The 23,943-nt window shown below is 44.6% G+C and overlaps 1 protein-coding gene across 1 annotated transcript in view; it reads right to left on the bottom strand.

Moving 5' to 3' along the window:
* Positions 1-17,332, bottom strand: part of ARHGEF33 (Rho guanine nucleotide exchange factor 33) — a 35,769-nt gene extending 18,437 nt beyond the window's left edge. The window contains exons 1-6 of the mRNA XM_050951564.1: positions 16,942-17,332; positions 13,160-13,209; positions 5,553-5,717; positions 3,707-3,828; positions 1,389-1,531; positions 318-377 (exon numbers count right to left, since the gene is read on the bottom strand). Of these exons, the coding sequence (XP_050807521.1) occupies positions 318-377; positions 1,389-1,531; positions 3,707-3,828; positions 5,553-5,717; positions 13,160-13,209; positions 16,942-16,963 (562 nt within the window). The 5' untranslated portion in view covers positions 16,964-17,332. The remainder of the gene's footprint in view (positions 1-317; positions 378-1,388; positions 1,532-3,706; positions 3,829-5,552; positions 5,718-13,159; positions 13,210-16,941) is intronic.
* Positions 17,333-23,943: the final 6,611 nt, after the last annotated feature.

The raw sequence follows: 23,943 nt of genomic DNA, 5'->3' as shown, positions 1-23,943 counted from the left end.
ACATCCAGAGTTGTAAAATGCTTCTGGTGACTAATGTAAATTTGCACTGGAAATTTTGGTCTGTTCTAGCAAAAAACACAGAGAGAAAGAAAACCACATTATTCTTGCAGAGATTCTTTTATCACACATCAAAATCTACCAGGAGTTCAGCTAGACTGCTATGCTAATTGACTTTGAAGTGTTCGTTTTTCCAGAGCAAAACTCAGCATTAGCTGGAAAAAATTCTATAAATTTACCATTCCATTTTGTCAGGATTCCTCTAAAGAAGCTGGTTGGTGAACCCTGGAGGAGGTTTTAAAAGGTCAGTATTCACCTACCAGTGCCTGACACTACTTTCACATTTCCTTCTCCAGCTGCCATGGATCTGGTATCGGAGACTGTGGAAGAATGAAGGAAAGCTACGTAAGATGTTAATATAGCTAGACATGAGCAGGTGTTTGTGTAGCAGGTTTCTTCTTGAAAGGTGTAGTCAGACCATACAAAAGGAAAGTTTAAATTTTTAATTCTTTAATATTAGCCTGTGGAATTCCTCTTTTAGGTCTTCTACTGAGGGAGAGCCATTTAAACTCTTGATTTCATTACCAGCTGGGTCATAAGAACATAAGATAAGAATGGCCATACTGGGTCAGACCAATGGTCCATCTAGCCCGATATCCTGTCTTCTGATAGTGGCCATTGCCAGATGCTTCAGAGGGAATGAACAAAACAGGACAATTTATTGCGAATAGAAAGTAATGGAAAACACAGCAAACTCTTTGACATTTTAATTTTGAAGTTTCTGAGCAGTTTTTGCCATTTTAATTTTAAATTTGACATTTTAATTTTAATTTTGAAGTTTTCTGAGCAGGTCAGTTTGGGGATTTTTTTTATCCCTAACTACCAGTTTTAGTAAGGAGAATATAACCCAGAAGTTTGGTCTGCAGAAGGTGACCATGGAAGCAATGGGTTCTGATAGCAAAACAGAACGGTTTAATATTTCTTTGGTACTTGTCTTCAAAGTTAAGCATGTGCTTACATGCTTTTGTGAATCGGAGCCTAAATGAAACCCAGGTCTAATCCAGTCCAAGAACTCTCAACAGCTATCAAAGAATTCATGGCATTCCTAGCACCCAGGCCTACCAATGCAAACTAGTTTCACCCCATGGCCAATCCAAACACTACCAGTGCCCTTCACCCCAAATACATCCAAACTTCATACATCAAACTCTCTCAAACCAGCGCCTGGATATCCTGCCTTAATCCAGCCAAGTTAGTGTGTGTACACAAAGATGTTGACAAATACTGGTATCTGCAATGCATATCTCATCTTATCCCTTGAAAGCTTACTACGAGGAGTATTTTTCAGAGGAAAGGAAAGGAACCCTTGCTTCATTCTCCCTCACTCATACCTCTCTCATAGGTTGCATGGTGCAAAAGACTTGTAAAATCTTCATTAATCAGTACAGGTTCCGGGAGATTTATCGATCGGAACGGACTGCCTTGTAGAGGAGTAGGCACCGTTTGTGACCCGTGTTCATCCTTTTGTGTTCTTCTGTGAAAATAAAGAGGCAACTGGAAAGCACAATACCACAGAGCAAACTTTCAGCTTAAACTGTCATCATGGCAAACTTCAATACAAATATGAGTGCTCATACAAACCCAGGACAACTGAGGAGGCACTCCGAGCCCAGCACCTGGGCTTGCCTGAGGAAGTTGCATTGGATACAGTTCACTAACATGACTCTGGGAGCACCTTCTCCTGGCTGCAGGACAGTGTTATGCCAGATATGTTCTTATATATTTAGCCAAGTAACTAAGGGCTGGGTGCCCAAAAAGAGTTAGGTGTTGGGCTGTGTCCACCACCTAGAAAATCACTGAAGAGTCAAAGGGGATGTTATTAGTGTGGCCTGGAAAATGAGCTCCCAGGTGTCCCACATAGTGCAGCTAGGCACTAATGGGCTTTGGGTGCACACAATTCACATCAGAAATTGCAGCTGTAACTGCATGAGCCAGGGGAGTAGCTAACACCAGCTGTTTTGCGTTGCCTTATCAGAGCAGCTGTTTTGCAAAGCAGCAGGCAATCACGTGGCAACATTCTGGGGCTTTTGGCATTGCACCAGCAACGTGCACCCAGCTCTCTCTCTGGCCGTCTGGCAGCTCAGCCAAGAGGGGAAAGGGAGGAGGAAGCGGATGATGAACGCAGAGACACTCCCCCACAACAGGATGCATGTGCCATGGGCTCACTTTGCTGCGGAACAAGTGCAAGGTGTGCAATGGTCCACGCAAGAGAGACAAGCTATTCAGAACCCTTGCAAGGAGTTGCAATGGATAAGGAGAATTTCACACAGGAAACGCAGTGTACCTACCTGGCAGGCTGCAATCTCCACTGACTTAGGGTCCAACAGACTTTTCCTATTCTATCCTACATAGGTTCTTATACCACGCTCACCACTATAGTATTTGAGCACCTTCAAGTTGTGCATTCAGTGATGTGGCTAACATCCATTAGGAGTCTCATCGCTGGATGGGTCTCAGTCTGCTGTTACCATCGGCACACAGCAGCTTCCGAATGCTGTCAGCAGGAGGGCTAGTAACTATAATAACAACATGCCCCCAGCAGACAGCACCAGCAGCAAGTTGTCCCAGGTGCTACAGATTCCCCATGGGTTACCTCCATAGCAGCCAGCTTAAGGAGTGAGGGGACCAGCAAGCATCCCATTCTGTCAGTGTACAGATCAGCTGTCACCTCAACCACATCGTCACAGAGATTCTGGCACAGTACCCACATGCACTGCATGAGTCATATGTCCTTGGATTGCCTTGCCTGGCGGAGGAAACTGCATGGTGGCAGGATACAGGTAAGTAGCAGTTACACACACTGCTATTGTCTGCAATACTCCTAAGGGTCCGTCTTTTGTAATATTGTCCGTGGTATTTTCAAAAGAGGCTGCGTGACTTAGGAGCATAGTTGCCATTGACTTTAGAGGGATTGTTTAATACTGTATGCCAGTGACTTCCAATGGAACTACATAATATGGTACCCCATTGACTTCCAATGGAACCTGTGCTCTTTTGAAAGCACTTTTGAAAAGTTTACCCTATATTTTTAAACAGTTCTACATTTTTCAGTAAAACCTTAGTTGAGGTTTACCTTGAAGTTACTCAAGTCACTTTTCACTTGCTCTGTTGAATCAACAATGACGACGTTAAAAGTGTTAATCATTTCTCTGGTGTGTTAGATACGTAGATCAGGGGTCGGCAACCTTTCAGAAGTGCTGTGCCGAGTCTTCATTTATTCACTCTAATTTAAGGTTTCATGTGCCAGTAATATACTTTTACATTTTTAGAAGGTCTCTTTCTGTATGTATAATATATAACTAAACTATTGTTGTATGTAAAGTAAATAAGGTTTTTAAAATGTTTAAGAAGCTTCAATTAAAATTAAATTAAAATGCAGAGCCCCCCAGACCAGTGGCCACGACCCAGGCAGTCTGAGTGCCACTGAAAATCAGCATGCGTGCCACCTACAGCACCCGTGCCATAGGTTGCCTACCCCTGACGTAGAACATCTCATCTGAAATGCCTGATGTGCCCCTAGAGGCCAGCATCTTCTCTACAGGGAATACAGATGTCTCCAGACATGAAGAAATGAAGCTAGTCTGCACTAATGGAGGCCACTGCTAATTAACAATGAGCACTTCAGGACACTCTAGATTTAGTTCCTTACTTAGTTTTCACTTTCCGGGATTCCCTACGTTTCTCTTGTTGCAGCTGTTCAATTTTCTGTTGCATTTCCTCTTGCTTGGCACTGATCACTTCAATCTTCGACTTGGCATCACTGAGCTCCTCCTAAAACCCAGAATAAATTCAAACATCACTTAGAAAATTTAGATACTACTGCTCCCTGGTCGTGATGGAATGCATGCCCGGAATGATACTATGCTCAGACTTAAAAATTACTGGAATAAAACTATTGGTCAGATGATTCTCTTGCAGTTACAGCATGTATCATGTACTTGCTGTGGTTTTGGACATGTATCCGTGTATTATCCAGCATGTATTGGAAATCTCTGCCACGACCTCCGTTACTGGAGTATATTTGGGCACCTTAACCAGCATGAGAAAGGAAGCTCTTGTAAGGCAGAGAGAGACAGAGTCAAAGGGCTTCATTCAAAGCCCATTAAAGTCAATGGAATGACCCCCAATGATACAGAGAGCAGCTGGTAGTGCTCTCATGCAGTCCGCATCCCACAATGGGGTCACTCCCATGTAAGTATATGCAGGATTGGGACCTTAGTTTGCTTTTTTATTTTTAAATTATCTGTTTAATCTTTTTCCCATATGACTTTATATGGGTGGGTGGGGTGGGAGGAGCTAGAGCTGGTGCTGCAGAGCTGGGGGAAATCCATCACCAGGCAGTTAAGCTGTCTCTCCCCCTGCTGTGCACTGCCAGAGAGGTGCAAAGCCTCTAGAATGGGAGCCAGGATCTGCCCCAAGGCTGGAGTTTGTGTTGCTCAGGTGTTTCTCTCCCACTGAAATCAATGAGCCCAACTTTCTGAATGACTTTAGCCCACCCTTAGAGGGTTTTATCTGAGTTCCTTTATCTACATGTTCTGTTTCTCTCTCATGAAAGCAGACAGGATCTGTTCAAGCTTCAATATGAATCTATAGCAGTGGTTCTCAAACTTTTGTACAGGTGACCCCTTTCACAAAACAAGCCTCTGTGTGACCCCCCCACACACTTATAAATTAAAAACACTTGTTTAAATATTTAACACCATTATAAATGCTGGAGGCAAAGCAGGGCTTGGGTTGGAAGCTGACAGCTCATGACCTCCCTGTAATAACCTCATGACGCCCTGAGGGATACCGACCCCCAGTTTGAGAACCCCTGCTCTGTAGCAATGCCCTTCAGCGACGACCTACAAAACCCCTGCTCTCAGGCACTGGCGGTGTAGTAGTTCTGTGATGAGGGACATATGTATACACGTTATCAAGACTCATTTTCACTTGTGACTTATGATATGACGAGACTGGCTCTGGGTCTCTACAGTTGAGTCCAGCCAGTTCATTAATCCAATGTGAAAAGTAGCTTCACCCAGAATATGGGTTCCAAGTAGTTCATTTTCTCTGTTTTAGTTTAACTCATTTCTGGGCTTGGCCTGTAGCTGGGTGCTCTTCTATGCTGTTCAGACCAGGGGAGGGTGTTGTGGCATATTTAAAAACTGGTTAAAATTGTAGGCTTGCATTATAAATGACAAGGGGGTTTTCTAGTCTTGCTTGCAGCCTAGGGGACTTTGTAGGGCTGTGTGAAATCTGAGCCTAGCAACAATCAGTCTGCAGCCAGACAGCCAAAGTGGGTTGAGTTGTCCTCTCTGTGGTAGGGAGCAGCCTGCTTAGTCTCTCTCTGTTTTGGGGTTCTTGTGTTTTGTTGTTCTCAATTCTAAGAATTAAAGTCATGTTACACTGCAGTCTTCTAGCAAGGACACTTAAGTTTTTATCAAAGACCTCTGTGAGCATGCACTGAATGTAACAGGTGTCTGAGGAATGTAGCAGGTGGGAATAGCTCCTACCTTGAAAGAGTTCAGCGAATTCTTCATCTCTGACACTTTCTCTTCCATTGTGCAGTGGCAGCTCTTAACCTTCTCCTCCAGAGCATACTCTCCATGCTGAATTCTTGAAAGTTCCTGCATTGCTTCAGTGAAACCAGTTTTTAGTTCAGAGGCCAGTGCCTGCAACTAAAAGGAACCAGAAACAATGTGAATCCAAGCCCTCCAAATATGCTGTTCGTAGCAGTGTCCCTTAAGTTCATCAGATCCTCAATGTGGTATGAGGACACAAGGGCTTATGTAACCAACTCATTGCGGTGCTCCATCCTCATCTAAGGGTGCCCAGGCCACAGGGGTTGATGAGCCTGTTACTTAGCTTGGCTAATTGACTAAATCGTTTTTAGCTCAGGCAGTAGCAGCTAATTCCTTTAGAGCCAGAAGTTCTCAGGTTCAATTTCTTCTCAAACTACAGTCTGTTCACCTCTGAAAGAGGGAAAAGCTAGTCTAAGGGGGAAGATGGCCTGGATATTAAGGACAGTAAATGGCCCCTAACATATTTGCATAATAAAACAGTCAAAAGTTAGCAAGCAGTCAACAAATTAAACCATTCTTGAGCAAGACCCTCCTCAGATCGCAAGGCACCAACTCTCCTCAGGCAGGCTTAATGCTGATTTCTAAAATGGAGAGTTTCCCTTGCTCCTCGAGGGTCAGTCATGCCTTCTCCCTCTGTAGGAGAAGTGGGGAGCACCTGTCCTACCTCAGGGGGAGCTCCTGGCACACACGCTGAGTGTGGTTTGTATTGCAGTAGTACCTACAGCTCCTGGCTCCATTGGGAGAGTGTGACCGAAAGCACCCCTGAATTCACACCTTACACACCATTGTAATAATCTTTGTACAAAATATGCCTTGTGAAGTATCATTTGAAAACTAATAACTCTGGTCAATAATATATTGGTGAAATGTCTGTAGCAACATTATATATAAAGTTATGAAATCCACCTGTATGATATTAGCACATGTTCAAAACCACACAGCCCTGCCTAGGCAATGTCTGTTAAGGAGGCCTGTTCCAAACAAAGGAATGTGTGTTTACTTTTGTTTCCATAAAAGTAGTAAATAGGGTCCTCGAGACGACAGAGGGAGGAAATGGCAGGGGACAAAGCAAATTTGCATTTCAGCAAACCCAGGTGAGAAGAAATAACATGGATCCTTTTTCATCACCAGACTCCTTGTCGCTTCCTTTACTGTTTGCATAAACGTTGCTTTGAAGGCTAATCTTCAGAAGAATCCATTTCAACAGTTCACTGGACTATAAGAGAGAAGGGCAGAGAGCCCCAAGTTCTTTCACCTGAGAAGACACAAGCACCAGCACCTTTGGGCCTCTGGGAGAGATCCTGACCAAGGAGAGTCAGTCACCATCTTGCTGGAAGACTGTAGGTGAGAGAGGCCATCTTGAGCAAAAGCCTTGAACCAAAACTTGCTAGATTAAGTTTTAGACGTGTGTTTTAGCTTTTAGTTGTTGGTAACCACTTCTAACTTCATCTCTTATATTTGAATTCACTTAAAACCATCTTATTTTGTTAATCAACTTGTTTTATTTTTTTTAATTGTAAGCAGAGTCAGGATAAGCTCTACCCTGACATCTGGTGGAAAGAATGTCAGAGAGTGTATTTGCATAGGCACGCCTACCCTATCCCAGACTGCTGAGCGGTGGGACTGCTTGGTGACAAATGACTCACCCTCAGTTGGGTGGTACTTTCTAGACAAGGGACATGGGTTCCAAAACCCAGTGAAGTAGAGAGGCTGGGGACAGGTATCTGTGCCTGATGGTGCAGTCTCCTTGTGGAGCCAGAAGCACCAGTTGCACCCCCTCCTCTCTCCACTGTGGAATGTCAGAGTTGATTTTTTTTATTCCCTCAAGAATCTAAATACAGGTTACTGAGCTGAACTCACTTTGGGCTAATGGTGCACTAGCGCTGGGGCTCCCCCACTAAGAGCTGAGATCACTAAGAGTTGAAATCACAAAAAAGCTGAAATGACTGAGCTGAGAGTACTGAGCATTGTGCTAACTAGTGGGGGAGCCTGAAGATATGCTGTGGAACAGAGCAGCTGGCGGAGTGGAGCAGTTGTGGGGACGGCTGGAGCGGATCACGGGACAGCTGGTGGCAGCAGAGTGGCTGGCAGAGCGGAGTAGCTGTGGGACGGGTGGAGCGGCCCACAGAGTGAGCGGAGCCGAGCAGTTTTGCAGAGCAGCTCATGGAGCAGAGCAGCTGGTGGAGCGGAGCAGTTCCTGAGGACGGCTGGAGGAGCAGAGTGGAGCAACTGGTAAAGCGGAGCAGTTCGTGGAGAAGGCGGAAGCAGAACCCACGGAGAGGCAGGGCAGTTGGCCCTGGACCACGTAAGGTGCCCCTTTCTACCCAGGCTGGGGGGAGGGACCTCTACAGATAGACTCTCAAACTCTGGGGTGGCATTGACCAGAGACTTTTGGGTTGTTGGACTCTGGGGTGATTGGACTTAAAACCCTAAGCGGAAAAAGGACAGTGCCAAACGTACTTGGAGGTGGGTTTTTGTTTATGGTTTGTGTTATAACCCTGTTTGTGGTGTTTCTCCAATGGGATGCCGCATTGATTCCTTCCTTTATTAAAAAAAGATTTTGTTACACTCAGACTCCGTGCTTGCGAGAGGGGAAGTATTGCCTCCTAGAGGCGCCCAAGGGGGTGTGGTATGTGAGTGTCCCAGGTCACTGGGTGGGGGCTCGAGCCGGTTATGCATTGTGTTACTGAAACGGAACCCCTGGATACTGAACCCGGCCCTTGTTGCTGCCAACTAGAGGGGCAGAAGGGTTACATAATCTAAACCAATCCAGTAATGTGTTTAAACTGAACTGTTTGGTAACTCCAGTTTAACTAGCAAACTGTTGCTTATTGTATAGGAGTAACTTAACTTTAATATCTGAACTGTCCAGGAGAGGGCTTGACAGTGCAGAACACACATTTTTGGGGTCACCCTCCAATAATAACCAAGGCTGGTGGAAGCCAGAGTCTGACTAGTGTGTTGCTGACAGGCTGCTGGACCAGGGCTATGGTTATACACAGACACTCAGGGTGTAGCCTGCGTGGTGGCAGGCTGTTTGTGAGTGGCCCAGACTGGGAGCTACAACAGCAAAGCATTGTGAGGCACCCAGGGTTACAGGGCAGGTGGTGACACAACCCCTCACTGATCAGGATTGCACCCCAGAATGTGATAGTGATGTAGTCAAAGAAGGATTTGTACAAAGCTTGTTATTTTAACTGAGGTTTGTATTTCAATCACCAGCGTAACGCTTTTCAGTGATTCTCAGGTTTGGTGGGTGGGAACAGTCAAAAGAAAGGTTACAGCTTTATTGTTTTCTGTTTGTTTATTTCAGGAAAGGAAAATAGAACAAAAGTAAAGCGTAAACGTGAGAGACAGTGAAGCAACTACCAAGTGGGAGCTGGTCGGGCTGAGAATGAGCAGAAAGACAACAAATGTGGGCACCAAATATGAGCAGAAAATGGGAAGCAGAGTTGAGAGCCAAGGAGAGGGGGGCAGAAAGGCAGCAGCATGAAGCTGAAAGAGATGGAAGCCCAAGAAAAGGAAAGACTGCCAGCCTGGTGCATAAGGGACAGGAGGGGCAGAATCCACCATCCCCAGCTACTGCCTCCATCCAAGGAACACCCAGCTGGGTAAGTCGTGCCCCGCATGCAAGGAAACAGACTGTACTGAAGAACACCTCATCACTTTTGAAAGGCTACGTGAACTACATACAGTTCCAGAGGACAGACCAGTCCCCATACTGATTGCACAACTCCTGGGTAAAGCTTTACATGTATTTAATGAAATGCTGACTGGAGAAGCTTTGATATATCCTGAATTTAAAAAAGCTGTTTTGCAAAGGTTTCAAATTACCCCTGAGGTGTACAGATTGAAATTTAGAAATCTCAGTGCTGGAATGAGTCATAATGAGTGCCTATAAAATGTGTGACCTAATGAGAAATGCAATATGGGATACATCTTTAAATCCTCTACAGGAAGTTGCCATCCTTTGATAAGAAACTTCTTATTCTTTTCTCTCTCAATAGATCTGAGTGCTGTGCTGCTAAGCAAAGTGCTTGTCCTGAGCTGAATCCTTCAAACTGGGAACAGGAGGCCTGGTAGTTCTAAGTGTATCCAGGGGATAAGGGGCTGGATGCTGCAGGGAACACTCCAAGGACTCGGGTTGGTGTGTGCCTATTGCTACTGGTACACAGAGACCGAGAACTGAGGAGGCCTGGAGGGCAGAGCTTGTGTTGCCAGAGATTGGTGGTTTCTGGGAGCTGTTTCATAGCAAGCGCAGATAAGTCTTCCTTATGCTAAGGGCCAGTGAGGTGCATCACAACCCTAGGTACCCCCGGACAGCATCTGTTCCAAATCTACCATTAATTCCATCCATCATCTCTATTCAATCCCTGGACATGCACTTCCAGAGTTATTTGGGAAGGGGAAAAAACCAGAATGAAACAGGAATTTCCACAGGATTACAGTAGTGCCCCCTTTGTCTGCCTCAATCGTGATGAATACATTAATAGGGGCCAACCGACAACTCTCCAACAGCACCTACTATAACAAACTCAAAGACAACCCCACACCACAGTTTACCCAATTTAAGGATGATATCAAATCCTTCTCCAGATAAACAAGGGAACCCAGGCAGACCCATTATATCTGGCCACAGCACTCTTATTGATGCAAGATCGGGACTCATAGATGCTGTCCTCAAACCACTCCTCACACAAAGCTTCCTCCAGGACACAACCTACTTTCTCAACAAACTTTGCAACATCAACGACCTCCCTCAGAACACCCTTCTTGTCACCAGGGATGTCACCTTCCTATACATCAACATCCCTCACAAAGACAGCATAGCTGCCTGCCTCAAATATTTACAAGATGGTGGACAACCCTCAGATCTCCACCCTAAACACATTGACACACTCATCCATTTCATCCTCACCCATAACAATTTTACATTCAACAACAAACGCTTTGTCCAAACCATGGAAACAGCCAAGGGTACTATGATGGCTCCCCAATATCTCAGCCTCTTCGTGGCACCTTGAAGAATTTCTGGACAAATGCACCATGAAATCAATGATATACCTGAGATACATTGATGATATTTTCATCATCTGGACAGATGACTTCAGCTCCCTCGTGGATTTCCACCACAACTTCAACAATCACCATGCTTCTATTAAACTCTCTCTGGAAAGCTCCCACACCAGCATCCACTTCCTGGACACCATGAAGAACTTCAACAATGGAACTCCTACAGGCAACTGTATACAAGAAACCCACAGATCACCACACCTACTTCGTAGATCTAGTAACCACCTCAAACACACCAAGAAATCTGTTATCTACAGCCAGGCACTGAGATACTACAGACTATGCTTTGAGGAGAAAATCCAGGATACACATCTTAACACACTCAGAATTGCCTGCTCCAAACAAGGACACTCCACCAGAGAAGTAGATAACATTATGGAACAGGCCACCCAAATACCCCGAGAAAACCTGTTTCAATACAGAAATAAAACCCACTCTGTCTGCAAACCACTAGTTGTCACGTCCACCCCATACTGCAACCCATATGGGATAGCATCAAACAGCTACAACGCATACTCGATGGGGACCCCATCCTGAAAAAAACTTTCCTGAACCACCTCTTGTGGCCTTCAAACAACCCCCCAACTTCTCCAAGGTCGTCATCAGAAGCAAGCTCCCCACAGACCAGGACACACCAACTCAAAGCGGCACCAGACCATGCCAGAACAGCAGATGCAAAACCTGCAGACATATCTCCACTGCTGTGATGATCAACACCCCCCACAAGACACCTTTCAAGGTCCATGGGTCCTACACATACCTATCACTAAATGTCCCGATAGTAACTATGTATGGGAAACCAGACCATCACTAGGCTCTCGAATGAACTCTCAGGAAAAAGATAAAAGACAAAAACACCATATCACCTGTGGGTAAACACTTTTCACAACACCATCAATCTATATCTGATCTATCTGTCCTCATCCTCAAAAGAAACTCGCAGAACACTTTCAGAAGATGAGCCTGGGAGTTTAAATTCGTAACTTTGCTAGACACTAAAAATCATGAACTGCTTTCCCCCTGCTTTCCTTTCCTCCCGCTGACTGGAGGGGTGTTAATGGGTCACATCACCTGGAATAGTCCCTTGAAATGTGTTTGTTTTTCATAAGTAATCTGTTCAAATCTTGTATTTATCAGTGACACCTTGAGTTAGTTTCCCAGACCTGAAGAAGAGCTCTGTTTCGTTCGATAGCTTCTCTCTCTCACCGACAGACGGTGGTCCAATAAAAGATATTACCTTGCCTCTCTAATATCCTGGGGCCAACATGGCTGCAACAGCACTGTGTACCACACAGGGTATTATTAACTATACTCTTTGGAAACAATTCATACAAGAAACTAGGCCTTCTCCCAACTACATAATTATTAATTACTATTATTTATTATTATTTTAGTTGCCTCACCAGGCCTCAGCCAAACATCATTGTGTGTCCTACCCTCTTATGCTGTTGTCTGAAGTTATAAATAAATGGTTCATTACTCAGCGCATGGCTCTCATCTCGTTAATGAGCTCGTATGCAAATTGTAATTTCACAGAAATATTACAGCCAGAACTCTCCACAAATCCTAAACACTTGGGCAATTTCAGTTAATTTTCCCACTTATCCCCAGTGAAACGGCCCGATGCCTTGTCCTATCATGGACTAGCTTACATTTATTGAGTCTTACATCTATTGATGACCGTGTCTCTACTGGCAGAGATTAGTACCCCTTCTGGTCCTAGAGTTATACACCAAATCCTCAGCTGGTGTAAATCAGTGTAACTCTGTTGACTTCCAGGACTTGAAATCAGTGGGGCTATGCTGCTTTACAAAAGCTGAGGCTCTGGCCCTAGAATTGTTACTAGCAGCACAGGGAGGGAAGGATAGTAGTGGCAAAGAGGGGGAAAGTGGTGGGGTAAGAGCAACCGTGGGGGGATGGAAGTGTTGAAACTATACTATAAGTAGTCTGCATTTTAAAACTATTCCCCACAACCTGTACATTTTTTTTTATTTTAAACTGCACTTAAAATGAGGCCTCACTGCAATTTGAAGAAAGTTACATGATAGAGCTGGGAACTTTATACTAAATGATTAACATGGACCCAGATCTTTGGCAATAGACAAGGAGCACAGAGTGCAGCTCAGGAAGGGAAGGAGCAACCCCCTTACTGAAGCTATGTGCTTGAGTGCTCAGCAGCTGTCTCCCATTTTGCACTCTCAAGTGTGGGCACCCAAATGATGGGACGGTGACATCTAATTATTTGGCTAAGATCACAAATCTATCATCTAATTTGCAACTGGCTGTGAGCAAAGAGGTCAGATGAAAGCACCTTTCAGAAGAACGGCCAGTTCATAACATGTGTCCATGCAATGTGCACATCTGCCTTTATTTTTCCTTTGAATGAATTTTGGTTGTAAAGACTACTAATCTGTTCTTTCATTCTTTAAACTTGGAATTATTCAGGGCATATTGCTTGTCTTTACCTGAGAAATCTGTGTTGCAGGGTTACTCACTGGCACATTTTCAGTTTCTCCTGTGGGAATAAAGAACTGCAGTCAATTAAAATGACTTATTATGATTGCTATAAATAACTGGAGCAGAGTGCTGTGCCATCCTCTGCAGATGCAAATCTCTTTTCAGGACTTAGTCCTGTGCTGGGAGATGTGGAGACCACATAGTTTGCAAAATCAGCTGCTGTTATAACATGGGAATTGCCAGACTGGATAAGACCAGAGGTCCATTTAGTACAGTATCCAGTCTCTCACAATAGCCAGGTCTGGATACTTCATATGAAGCTGCAGGAAACCCCTAGTACACAATTATGACTCCTGCCCACTAAGAGAACCTTCCTAACCACCATCAGTTAGTAGTTGGTGTATGCCCTGAAGCATTATGGTTTAGATCCTTCCTAAAGTTTTTTTTTTTCTAAATCCTATGTGTGTTCTCATTATCCATATAAATTTTTCAATCCTTCTTTAGCATCCTTCCTAGCTCTTGGCTTTTGTTATGTTTTGTGGCAATGAGTTCCACAGTTTAATTGTGTTGTGGGTTTTTTTTAAAAGTATTTCTTTTTATTAGCTTTAAATGTGCTGGTTTCAGTTTAATTGAATTCCCCCTTGCTCTTGTATTATGTGACAGGGTTTAAGATTTTCAAAAACACTTATGTGATTTAGAAGCATAAATCCCATTTTCAAAAGTGACTTAGATGCCTAGGTGATTTACTCTAGGGCTGGTTGAAAATTTTTCATTGACACTGTTCTTTGATGGAAAATTGGGTTTTGGTTTAAATGATTTTTTTCAAAAAGTGTCTAATTTCTGCAGAAAAATGATTTTTCCACTGAAGGCCTTGCATGATGAAGGAAGGCATTTTGGACACTTGAATGGTAAGAAGCAGGGATTATTTGCCCACATTAGCAAGGGATGGAGAGGAATATTATAAGATTCGTGCCAGATGTTTATCTCAGAAGATGGCACCCAAACCATCTGCCCAGTTAGTTAACAGCCATAGCATGGGACCCATGAATCTTGTGTGTATTGATTTTCTGTCCTTAGAACCTGAGAACAAAGGGAACACTAACATATGAGTGGTAATAGATCATTTCACTTGATATGCACAAGCGTTCCCCAATGTGCTACCCTCTGTAGCCAAGATATTATGGGACAAGTACTTTGGCCTGCCAGAATCCACTCTGATCAGGGGCGTGACTTTGAAAGTAGACTTATCAGAGAAATATTACAAATAATTTGGGATCAAACCTGGGACCTCTTGCTCTTAATGCATGAGCCTCTGCTACCTGAGCTAAAAAACACCTCTGTCAGCCAAGCCTGTAGCAGGCTCATCAGTTTCCTGCTGGCCTAGCCACTCCTAGAGGGGGACAGAGTGACACATTGAGCAGACATAGCTTACTTGTATCTGTTACACCTTGTAAAATTGCCAGTTATAGAGAATCCACCACAGTCCCTGGTAAATTGTTCCAAAGGTTAGTTACCCTCACTGTAAAAAATTTATGCTGTAGTTCCAGTCTGAATATATCTACTTTCAACTTCCAGACATTGGATCTTCTTATACCTTTGTCAGCTAGAGTGAAGAGCCCATTATTCAATATTTGTTGAACCCAAAGTCAGTGGGGGTCTTTCCATTGGCTTCAGTGGGTGTGGATCAGGATCACTTCTATTAAGTGCTGACTCTACATCAGATTCTGTAGCCTGCTCCTGAGCAGGGGCATATAGGGAAGGGCTCCGGACACCCTCCCCCAAACCACTGCATTGTTCAGAGCAGAGCTCCTCTTTAGGCTATCCAGCTGAAATCCCCACTTACCACTGGAAATTCGCCGCACGCATCGGGTCCAGGGCATAAGGACAGAGCTGGGGAAAGTTAGATTGTTGGACTACCTTCTCATTTTCTGCTGTGACACCAAATGAATCTCAGCAGTCTGTGGGGGATATCAACGAATTGAAGGCTTCCTGGAGTAAATTTCCATTTCAGCTGGGACTGAGTGCACAGGCCTAATTTAGTAAAACTAATTAAAAAAATTAACCCCATTGTTCATCTGCTTAATTTAATTTACCTGTGGAGATACAGCCCAGAATCTGGAGGAGAAAATACAAATGTATTCCGCTCTCATTTATGCCCTTCCTCTGAAATCCTTTTGCACCATCGGAATTTGACCCTTTCTGAGAAAGGTCAGAGACTGTAGGACCAAAGCCTGGCTCTTGTCCATTGCTCAAACTTACACGCTGATACCACAGCTGAATCAATATTTACTTAAATACTTTAGCTTTTTCTAATGCTTTTTCTACCTGTCACCCTAAAAGATCTGAAGCCTTTAGCTTCAGCAGTTACTTCACCAGCACAGAAATGCAGCCACCTCTGAAGTGGCGAGTGGCAGCTCCTCCACAGCGCACAGCATCATCACACAACAGTTTAGGATGGAAAATGAAGAGCACTGTATCCAAACAAAGCTGCAAGAAGAGTTCAGGCAAGCCAGTGAAAGCTGAAGTCCTGCAACCACTTAAGCATGTGCTTACCTGGACGTACAAGAGAAGTCCTGTTGACTTCAAGGGACTACCCATATGTATAAAGCTAAGTATATACTGAAGCGATTGCAGGATTGGGGCATAAATTGGAATTTGGTCACAGAACATTGAGGTTAACATCAACCCTCTTGTAAAAATTGACTGGAGATCGTCAAGGGCTCAAGACCTTATGTCTCTTGGGAAAGACGTCACCTCCAACAGCAGGATGTCCCTGTAGGCCATGATGCTGTAGTCCTGCTTTAGCATTGATTTTGACTCCAAATACGATGTCTCTCAAATAAATAAACTAAAAACAAACAGTTTAAATGGGTTCTGTTCTAAATTCCAAAGTTTTATGGAGTAAGGACCTACCCTTGCGTGTATCTCTGCACAGAACTGAAATATACAGGAGTCTTGCAAGTGAAAGAACTGTATGATCTAACCCCAATTTTTCCAAAACACACTGTTGTTCGTTTCCATTCACCCCATCCCCACAGGGTTTTAACAGCATATTGGTAGGTATAAGGAATGAATGAATGAGGCCCTAATTCTGCAAGGGCCTTAAGTACATGCTTTATTTTAAGCAGCCAGTGCTTAGTTAGGCGTGTGCTTAAGCATCCTGTAGAACTGGGGCCCAAGATCTATATGATCTAAAGTGCTTTCATTCATAAAATCAGCTTTTCCCCAGGTGAGTAACTCACAATTCATTGTCAGATTCTCAAACTAAAAATATCGGCAATACAAAGAATGTGACCGATGAGGTCTCCTTTGAACTCCTAATTTCTGTATGGAAATACTTTTAAAAATATGTTCTACGTTGGTTATTAGCATTTACTTTTCAATAATTTGGCAAAGTAATAGAATAGTTTTACCTCCTACCCTCCTCTTCCTTTTTTTCACAGATTAGAGTAAAACATTTTTGGTTTCTAAATGAAATGAGTGGGATTTTCCAAAGCACTCAGGCCCGAATCCTCAAAGGTATTTAGGTTCCTAACTCCTATTGAAATACATGGAAATTAGGTGGCTAAATACCTCTGAGGGATCTGGGCCTCAGCATTGGTCTGAAGTCAGCTGTAGATTTACCACTGACTACAGAAGGAGCAGCATCAGAGCAGTGCTGCGAGCTTTTGAAAATCTTTTTCCAGAAGGGGACTCTTACAGAGCTGGGTTGTGTTTTCCAAAGGGGTGATTTCTCTTGCTGGAGAAGGCTTTATTTTTTAGTTCACCTCTATCAAAGAGTGTACTTTACCTTCTTGTTTGTTTGAATCCATGGCTGTGCAATGCTGCTCGTCCTCCCTGCGGAGTTCTGGCTCTGGCCTCACTTCAGAGGGCTTTTACTGTGCACTGAAAACATCCCATGCTTTGGAATAACTAGCGTGTGAGTTCAATGAGGAGTCTGATGAGCCAAGCCCTGTTTTCAGAAAAAGTATAAGGGGGTTATTGTGCTAGATCTTGAGGCAGATACTCAGAGCAAACACTGAAGGAGAGAGAACAAGTTGAACTCAGATGTCCCAGGAGGGACTACAGAGATGTGGTGACAGCACAAAACCCCTCTTCCTTTAGTCTTTCATAAACCCCATGTTCCCAGGACCAGGTGCTGGCAAAGAAGAGGTGGGTGGGTACGTTTCCATCTGCTTTCCCCTTTAGACTCTTGCCTACCCAAGGAGAGAGGCCTCATGGCTTGTTAAACTCTGAGGCAAAACAACCTGGTTTTAAGCATTTGATGAGCACTTACAGAAATGCATTGATTAAAGCATATGCCCCTCTCCGCATTCTACTGCCATTCATCTGCTGAACACTTCATAAGCCTGACTATGGGCCAAGTTATTCACTCGAGATGCTCATTGTGCAGGGTTTATGACTGGTCTCACCGCTGCTTAATGCTGTCCAGTCCCCCTGACTTTCAGAGGCGATGGGCACCTGGAGCTCTCCTTGAGGTTACTGGGTGCTGTTGGTATGCAGCACCCCTGAAAATCAGGCCCAAAGAGCATGACTACCTTTCCAGCTCTCACACAGAGAGCACAAGCAGCCCTCCCCAGCCTCCCCCAGCACAGGCACTTATCTCTACCCCTTTACAATCCCCTCGGAGCATAATCTTCTCCTCGCTAAGGACCTCCGGGTTTCACTGGAGGGATCCAGTCATTCCAAATCCCAGATGGCTACAAAGTTGTACATGTTATAACTCACACCAGAAATAACCACCTACTCCTCATACACCTTAAACTCCCCAAGGGCTAGATTATAACCCTCTTTGGTCCTAACCAACATAAAAACACAGAGCAGAATCAGAGCAGCTAGGTTGTGAAATGCTCACACCAAGCTTTGGGAAATGCTCAGTAACTACTCGTACTTAGGCCATGTCTACGCTACCACGGTAAGTCGACCTAAGTTATGCAACTCCAGCTATGTGAATAACATAGCTGGAGTCGACGTACCTTAGGTTGAGTTACCGGAGGGTCTACACCGCGAGGGGTCAATGGGAGAAACTCTCCTTATTCTTCTCGTCAGGGATAGAGTACAGGGGTCAATTGGAGACTGATCTGCTGTCGATTTAGTGGGTCTTCACTAGACCTGCTAAATCTCAGTGCGTCGATCCCAGCCATGGCTACTCTACAAACTTTGAGGGAAGCTAGTTACTTCGACATAAAGCCGCTGCATGTAGTATATTGCTTGTGCACATGCATACTTGTCACCTTGCATCAGCGCTGCACCAGGCATGCTGGTGTTGAGGCATAGTGAAGTGCACCATGGGTAGGGATTCCAGTGTGCAACCCGCCACCATCTAGTCCACTTTTTGGAAAGTTTTGGCAATGCATGGCGGGGCAGAAACAAGTTGCAGAGGGATGACTGGGAGCAAGGGGTCAACTTTCCAGCATGCAACTGTCTCCATCCCACAATGTCACCTATGTCCCGTGCTTCTTGTGCCTTTTTAAAAAAAAACACGAAAACGCATGGCCATCCTTGCTGCCCACCATCTCTGACAGATGCACGGAGCCTGCACACGGTGCTGCACTACTGTCACAAGCATTGCAAGCACAGGACACGTGATCCTTCCATATTTGCAGAGCTGTAAGAAGCACCTAATCAGCGGGGAACATGAAGATTTAGTGGAGAACAGTTTGCTGTAGGACATAGCAAGAACCAATTCAGAGTTGTTGGTAGCATTCACCACCAACAGCTGCAGATGATGGAGTGCCACTGCTTCCCTTGAGAAATAAGCACCGACTGGTGGGATTGCATTGTAAATGCCAGCTTGGGATGATGAGCAGTGGCTGCAGAACTTTCCGATGTGCAAGGCCACATTCCTGAATCTGTGCTTTGAACATGCCCCAGAGCAGGGACACCACAATGAGAGCTGCGCTGACAGTGGAGAAGCAAGTGGGGATCACACGGTGGCAACTTGCAACGTGGGATGACTACCATTCAGGGGAGATCATTTTGGTGTTGGAAAATTCACTGTCATGTAAATGTGCAGGGCCATTAATCATCTCCTGCGGGAGCAATAGACCTCACACACATCTCTATTTTGTCACCAGATGACCATGCCACAGGGTCCACCAATAAAAAGAGCTACTCTTCTATGGTTATGCAAGTTTTGTTGGTGGATCGTTGGGGCTGCTTCAAGGACGTGAAGCTGGACAAATCAGGAAAAGGCATTTCAGAAATGTGTGGTACTTAAAAGGGGAGGAGACTGGAGCCTTCCAGTCTCTGTGACCCCAGGGCAGTGGAGTTCACAACTGTGACCCAGAGCAGAGGGTGTCGGAGGGCATTGTGGGACGGCTGCTGGAAGACTGTTGTCGACATCAGTAATGCAGTGTGTATGCTCACACTGCACCGACCTCAGAACATCAGCCATAGTCCAGTGCTGTTTGGAATGGTGGTGTTAATATGTTGCTATAACAGGACACTTACATGGGCGGGAGACCAATTGAAGCATAGATACATCCACAGCTAGGGTGATGCAAGGCAGCTTATGTTGAGCTTACTTTGTAGTGTAGCCCAGGCCTTAATGCTCTGAGAGACAGGCTTTTACTGAAGCACTGTAGAAATGCTCAGTCAGTGCATTGCTGAACATTGACTCCAAATACTTAGATAAAAGGTTAGGAGTTTATATGAAGCTGCCATCTGGACTTACACATTGTGGGTGGAACTTGAGTATTTCCAGGCCTAAAAGCATGAGTCTCTACAACTTGAGCTAAAGAGCTGGGCTGTACTTAACACCGTTTAGATTACCCCAGGGTGTACAACATGTGACCTATCCAAGGGGATGTGTGTAAATATCTGGTGGGAAAGGGGAAAATACCCAGCACTTGGTGCCATCTGGTGTTATGAGCCACATGGAGGGTCATTCCTAATACGGATGAGAGAGCAGCTTCCAAAGGAGGTGCGCTCCATAAAGAGAGTCATCAACCCAAATGATCCTTCAGCAGGCATGGAACTTTAACGAGGTGCCCAAGAAATGCCCTCGCAGCACATCACTAGATGTGTTCTGGGCTTTTTAGGCTACACTGCACTGCCGATGCAAGCAGAACAGTCATTGACCAATTTGACACCAGTGTGAGTGGAGAGGGGTAAAGCTTTCACTGACGCCAGTGTGATTTTTGCATCTCAAGATCAAGCCTTTGAACTGGGTTCAGGTTAGTGGGATAATTTTAATGATTCATTAGATCTGATCTTTGTCAGTTAATAGTTGCCTCCTTGTTTCAATGAATCTAGATAGAAGAATGTCAGACTTCTTGTACTGACTGACATGACCCCAATGAGTAACTAGAATTGTTTGCTTCTTGGAAAGTATAGCTATAATGTTGTTTTATGTTTAAAAAATATAGTTCATGAAATAGTAGCACAGTTACAGATTTTAAAAGAACAGGTGAGGTAATGTTCTTGTTTCTATGGTAAGGTGAACTGAGACACATTATACTTTTAGTAGTCATTTCTATCCCTGTGTGGCTTCTTAAATGTGTGGCTTAATATGTTCCTATTTACTAGAACTGGTCAAAAATTGAAAAAAAAAATTGTGGGTTTTGTTCTGTAGAATTTGAAAGTGAACAAAAAATGGACTTGCTTTTCACAATGAGTGGAGAAGAAAGGAAAGAGAATAAAATGAAGGAGTAGAAAAGGAAAACCAAAACATGAACAATGAAAAATTGTGATTGTTTTCAACAAAACATTTCAAAATCACAATTTTTCACAAAAACATTCAATTAAAAACAGTTGATTTTTCAACAAAAAAAATTGTTAAAAAATTGGAGTCAACTCTGCTTTTATTTCGTTAATGTGGACCGTTAATTATACAGGAGGTGCAGTATGACTTAATTAAAGTGGCTGTAAGAACCTTTTGCATTTCTGTGAGTGTCTTACTGTGTTCAGCTCTAGCATTGCATTGCTGTAGTTTTTGTATTCAATTATCCAGTTTATTTGCACGTAAGAAATATAAGACATTGTCCAGGATTAATAATACTAGGTGTTCAGGCTTCTATCCTGCAAACACTTCTACCCACGCATAACTATGCTCGTGAGTGGCCTCATTGACTTCAGTAGAACTAACTCGTGTTCCATATTTTAGCAACTCTGATAGACAAAAAGCTATTATTTATTTATTTATTAATGAAAGCTTAGAATTTGCATAATGAAGCAAAATCAGGATTAGACCCTGCAAAATCACAAGATGCACATAGTTTTCATGCCCAGGCTTTTCTGTTTCTGATTTTGAGTCATCAGGCTTCTCAGGAATGTATAGCATGTGTTTCAGTGAGAACATTTCAGAGCCTTCTTGCTGCAAAGTGTCCCTGCAACAGACCCTTGTGCCTGTCAGGTTGGAGAGGAAGAATGTGCATGGGAATGGGACATGGGGTGACGAGCCATTACACTATGATAACTGTGGTGTATTGAAAACGGCATTAAATTTATGTACTATCATTTTAAATTTCAGTGATTTTCCTGGTCCTGCTTGCAGGGTCGGGGGGGTCTGTAGGGAAGTGTGTGATCTGTGCCCAGCAGCAGTCAGTCTGCACCAACAGCCTAGAGAAAGGTGGGGGTGAATTGTGCTGCTCTGTGGTAGGGAGCAGCCTGCTTTGTCTCTTTCTGTTTTGGGTTCTTGTATGTTATCATTCTGGAATCTCAGAAATAAAGTCATGTTACATTGCAACCTTCCAACAAGAGCACTTTATGTTTGTATCTAATTTCTCTGTTTATATGTTGGGAGCATAACAATAGCAGGTCTTCCAACAGTCCTGGGTTTTATGGGACTGTCCACCTTTGACCCACAAAACTGCCTGTCCTAGTTGAAGAGGCTCCTATCTTGCGGACTGGCTGGGATTGGGCTCCCACTCTGGGCATTGCAACGTGGCCTCTGGCACACGGGGTTTGGCCTGGCCCCCTGATGGGAGCTGGCAAGGCCAAACTGAAAAGAATGGCATTGTAACCCCATGTGCCAGGTCGCAACACCACACACTGAGATATATGGCCTGGCCATGCTCTGGCCAGAGGGCCGGGCCAAACCTGAGAGACACTGTGATCCAGGGACTAGGGACCAGGTTGCAACACCTGGAGCAGGGAGCCAAGCCCAGCTAGCCCTGCAGAACAGGAGCAGCAGGAGCTGCCGCTATGGGATGAGTGCAGGATGGGCTCTGTAACCTTCCCCTGCAGTCCTCCCAGCCCATCAGGACCCATCCCACTTTAGCCACTTGATATGTTGGGAGGTAAGCAATAACAATTCTAGCTCTTGCCTATTTGAGCACATGAGCCAACTTTCTTTGTCCTCTGGACAGTCAAGTTTTCCTGCACTGCACCATGAACAAAGGGCTAGAGCAGTCACTTTTTGGGAGGGCACTAAGAACTCTGGGATATGGGTGGTTGGACGTGGGCCCAAATAATGGAATAGAGACACTGGAGCCGCAGCTTGTGATGCAGGGTTCAACAATTCCTAAACTGGGGTTACAAATGTAGACTCTCAAGCCCTAGTTAACAAACCCAGGGTCTGCTAACTCAGGTTCTACCAACCCTGGGCTTACATTGCAGTTTTGACAAACCCAGAAAGACTTAGGTGCCTTACCTGCTTAGATACATCCAAATAGGGGTGTGTCTACATCTTTATGTGCTTAAATACCTTTGTAAATCTGGTCTTTGGGGCTTATTTTTTCCAGAAGTTCTGAGCATCCACAGCTCCCGTTGACTCCGTACTTCTGTTAGGCCCCAGATGTCTCAAGTTGGGCCTCCAGAAAATGAAGAACACTCAATTAGTGGCCACTTATGCAAAGTGATTTTGTTGACACAACATAGGAAGGATACACCCGGTGCCAGAGCTAGGGATAGGATCTAGTTGTCCTACATCACCCTCAACTGTCTTAATCATAAGACCATCTTTACTCTCAATGCAGCTCTGTGTCATGCACTACACAGCTCTGCTTCATTCACCACCCAGCCTCTGCACGGAAGGAGGGAGGGGTACAGTGGAAAAAAGAAAAGGCGATCATGGAATTAAAATCATAATGTGTACACCCAAGGCCATCTAAGTTCTGGAATTTCCTAGTTTTTAAGTCCAAGACTTTCCAACCTTAATAATCTTCTAACTTATTTTTGTGTTTAAAATGGGGGAGGGGGACATAGAGCTCGTTCACTCAATCATCTGGGGGCCTGTAATGGATGTCCACCTCACACAAGGCCCGAAGGGGTAAATTAGGCCAATTAACCTATAGGCCACACCTAGAGGAAAGCCAGGGCAGGCTAAGGAGGAGCTGGGCTGGGCAGAGAGGTGGCAACAGAAGAGAAATAGGCTGCAGTCACTCCGTGGGAGAACAGAGGTACGGTTGGAGTGTTACTCCCTCGGAGGTGGGAGTTGTAGGGCTGGCAAACCCAGAGAAGTGGAGAGAGCCAGAAGGTAAGGAAGGGCACAGGGAAAAGGCACCAAGGTTTAGGATGGTGCAGGCCTTGGCTGCTGACTAGAGGGTCCCTGGGCTGGAACCCGGAGTAAAGAGTGGGTCCTGGTTCCCCTACCTCCCCCAGGGAAGTGGTGCCGGTTGGACAGTGAATGGGAAGACTGCCTAAGCCTGTTCATTAGAAAAGACTTTGATTCCCTGGAAGGAGGAAACACACACAGTGACCTGGCCAGAGGGCCAAGTCCTGAAGAAGGAGCATCTGGAGCTGCAGAGACTGAGAGAGAGCGGCAGTAGGCTGTGCAGTGAGCAGCAGAAGTGGGCTCCGGATCTGGAAGGCCCTAATCCCAAGAGCAGTCAGGAGGACCTAGCGGTGA

Source organism: Gopherus flavomarginatus, chromosome 4 (genome assembly GCF_025201925.1).
Source record: "Gopherus flavomarginatus isolate rGopFla2 chromosome 4, rGopFla2.mat.asm, whole genome shotgun sequence".
NCBI lineage: Eukaryota > Metazoa > Chordata > Testudines > Testudinidae > Gopherus > Gopherus flavomarginatus.
Note: the sequence above shows the minus strand (reverse complement) of the source record. Positions and strands in the feature narration are given on the sequence as shown.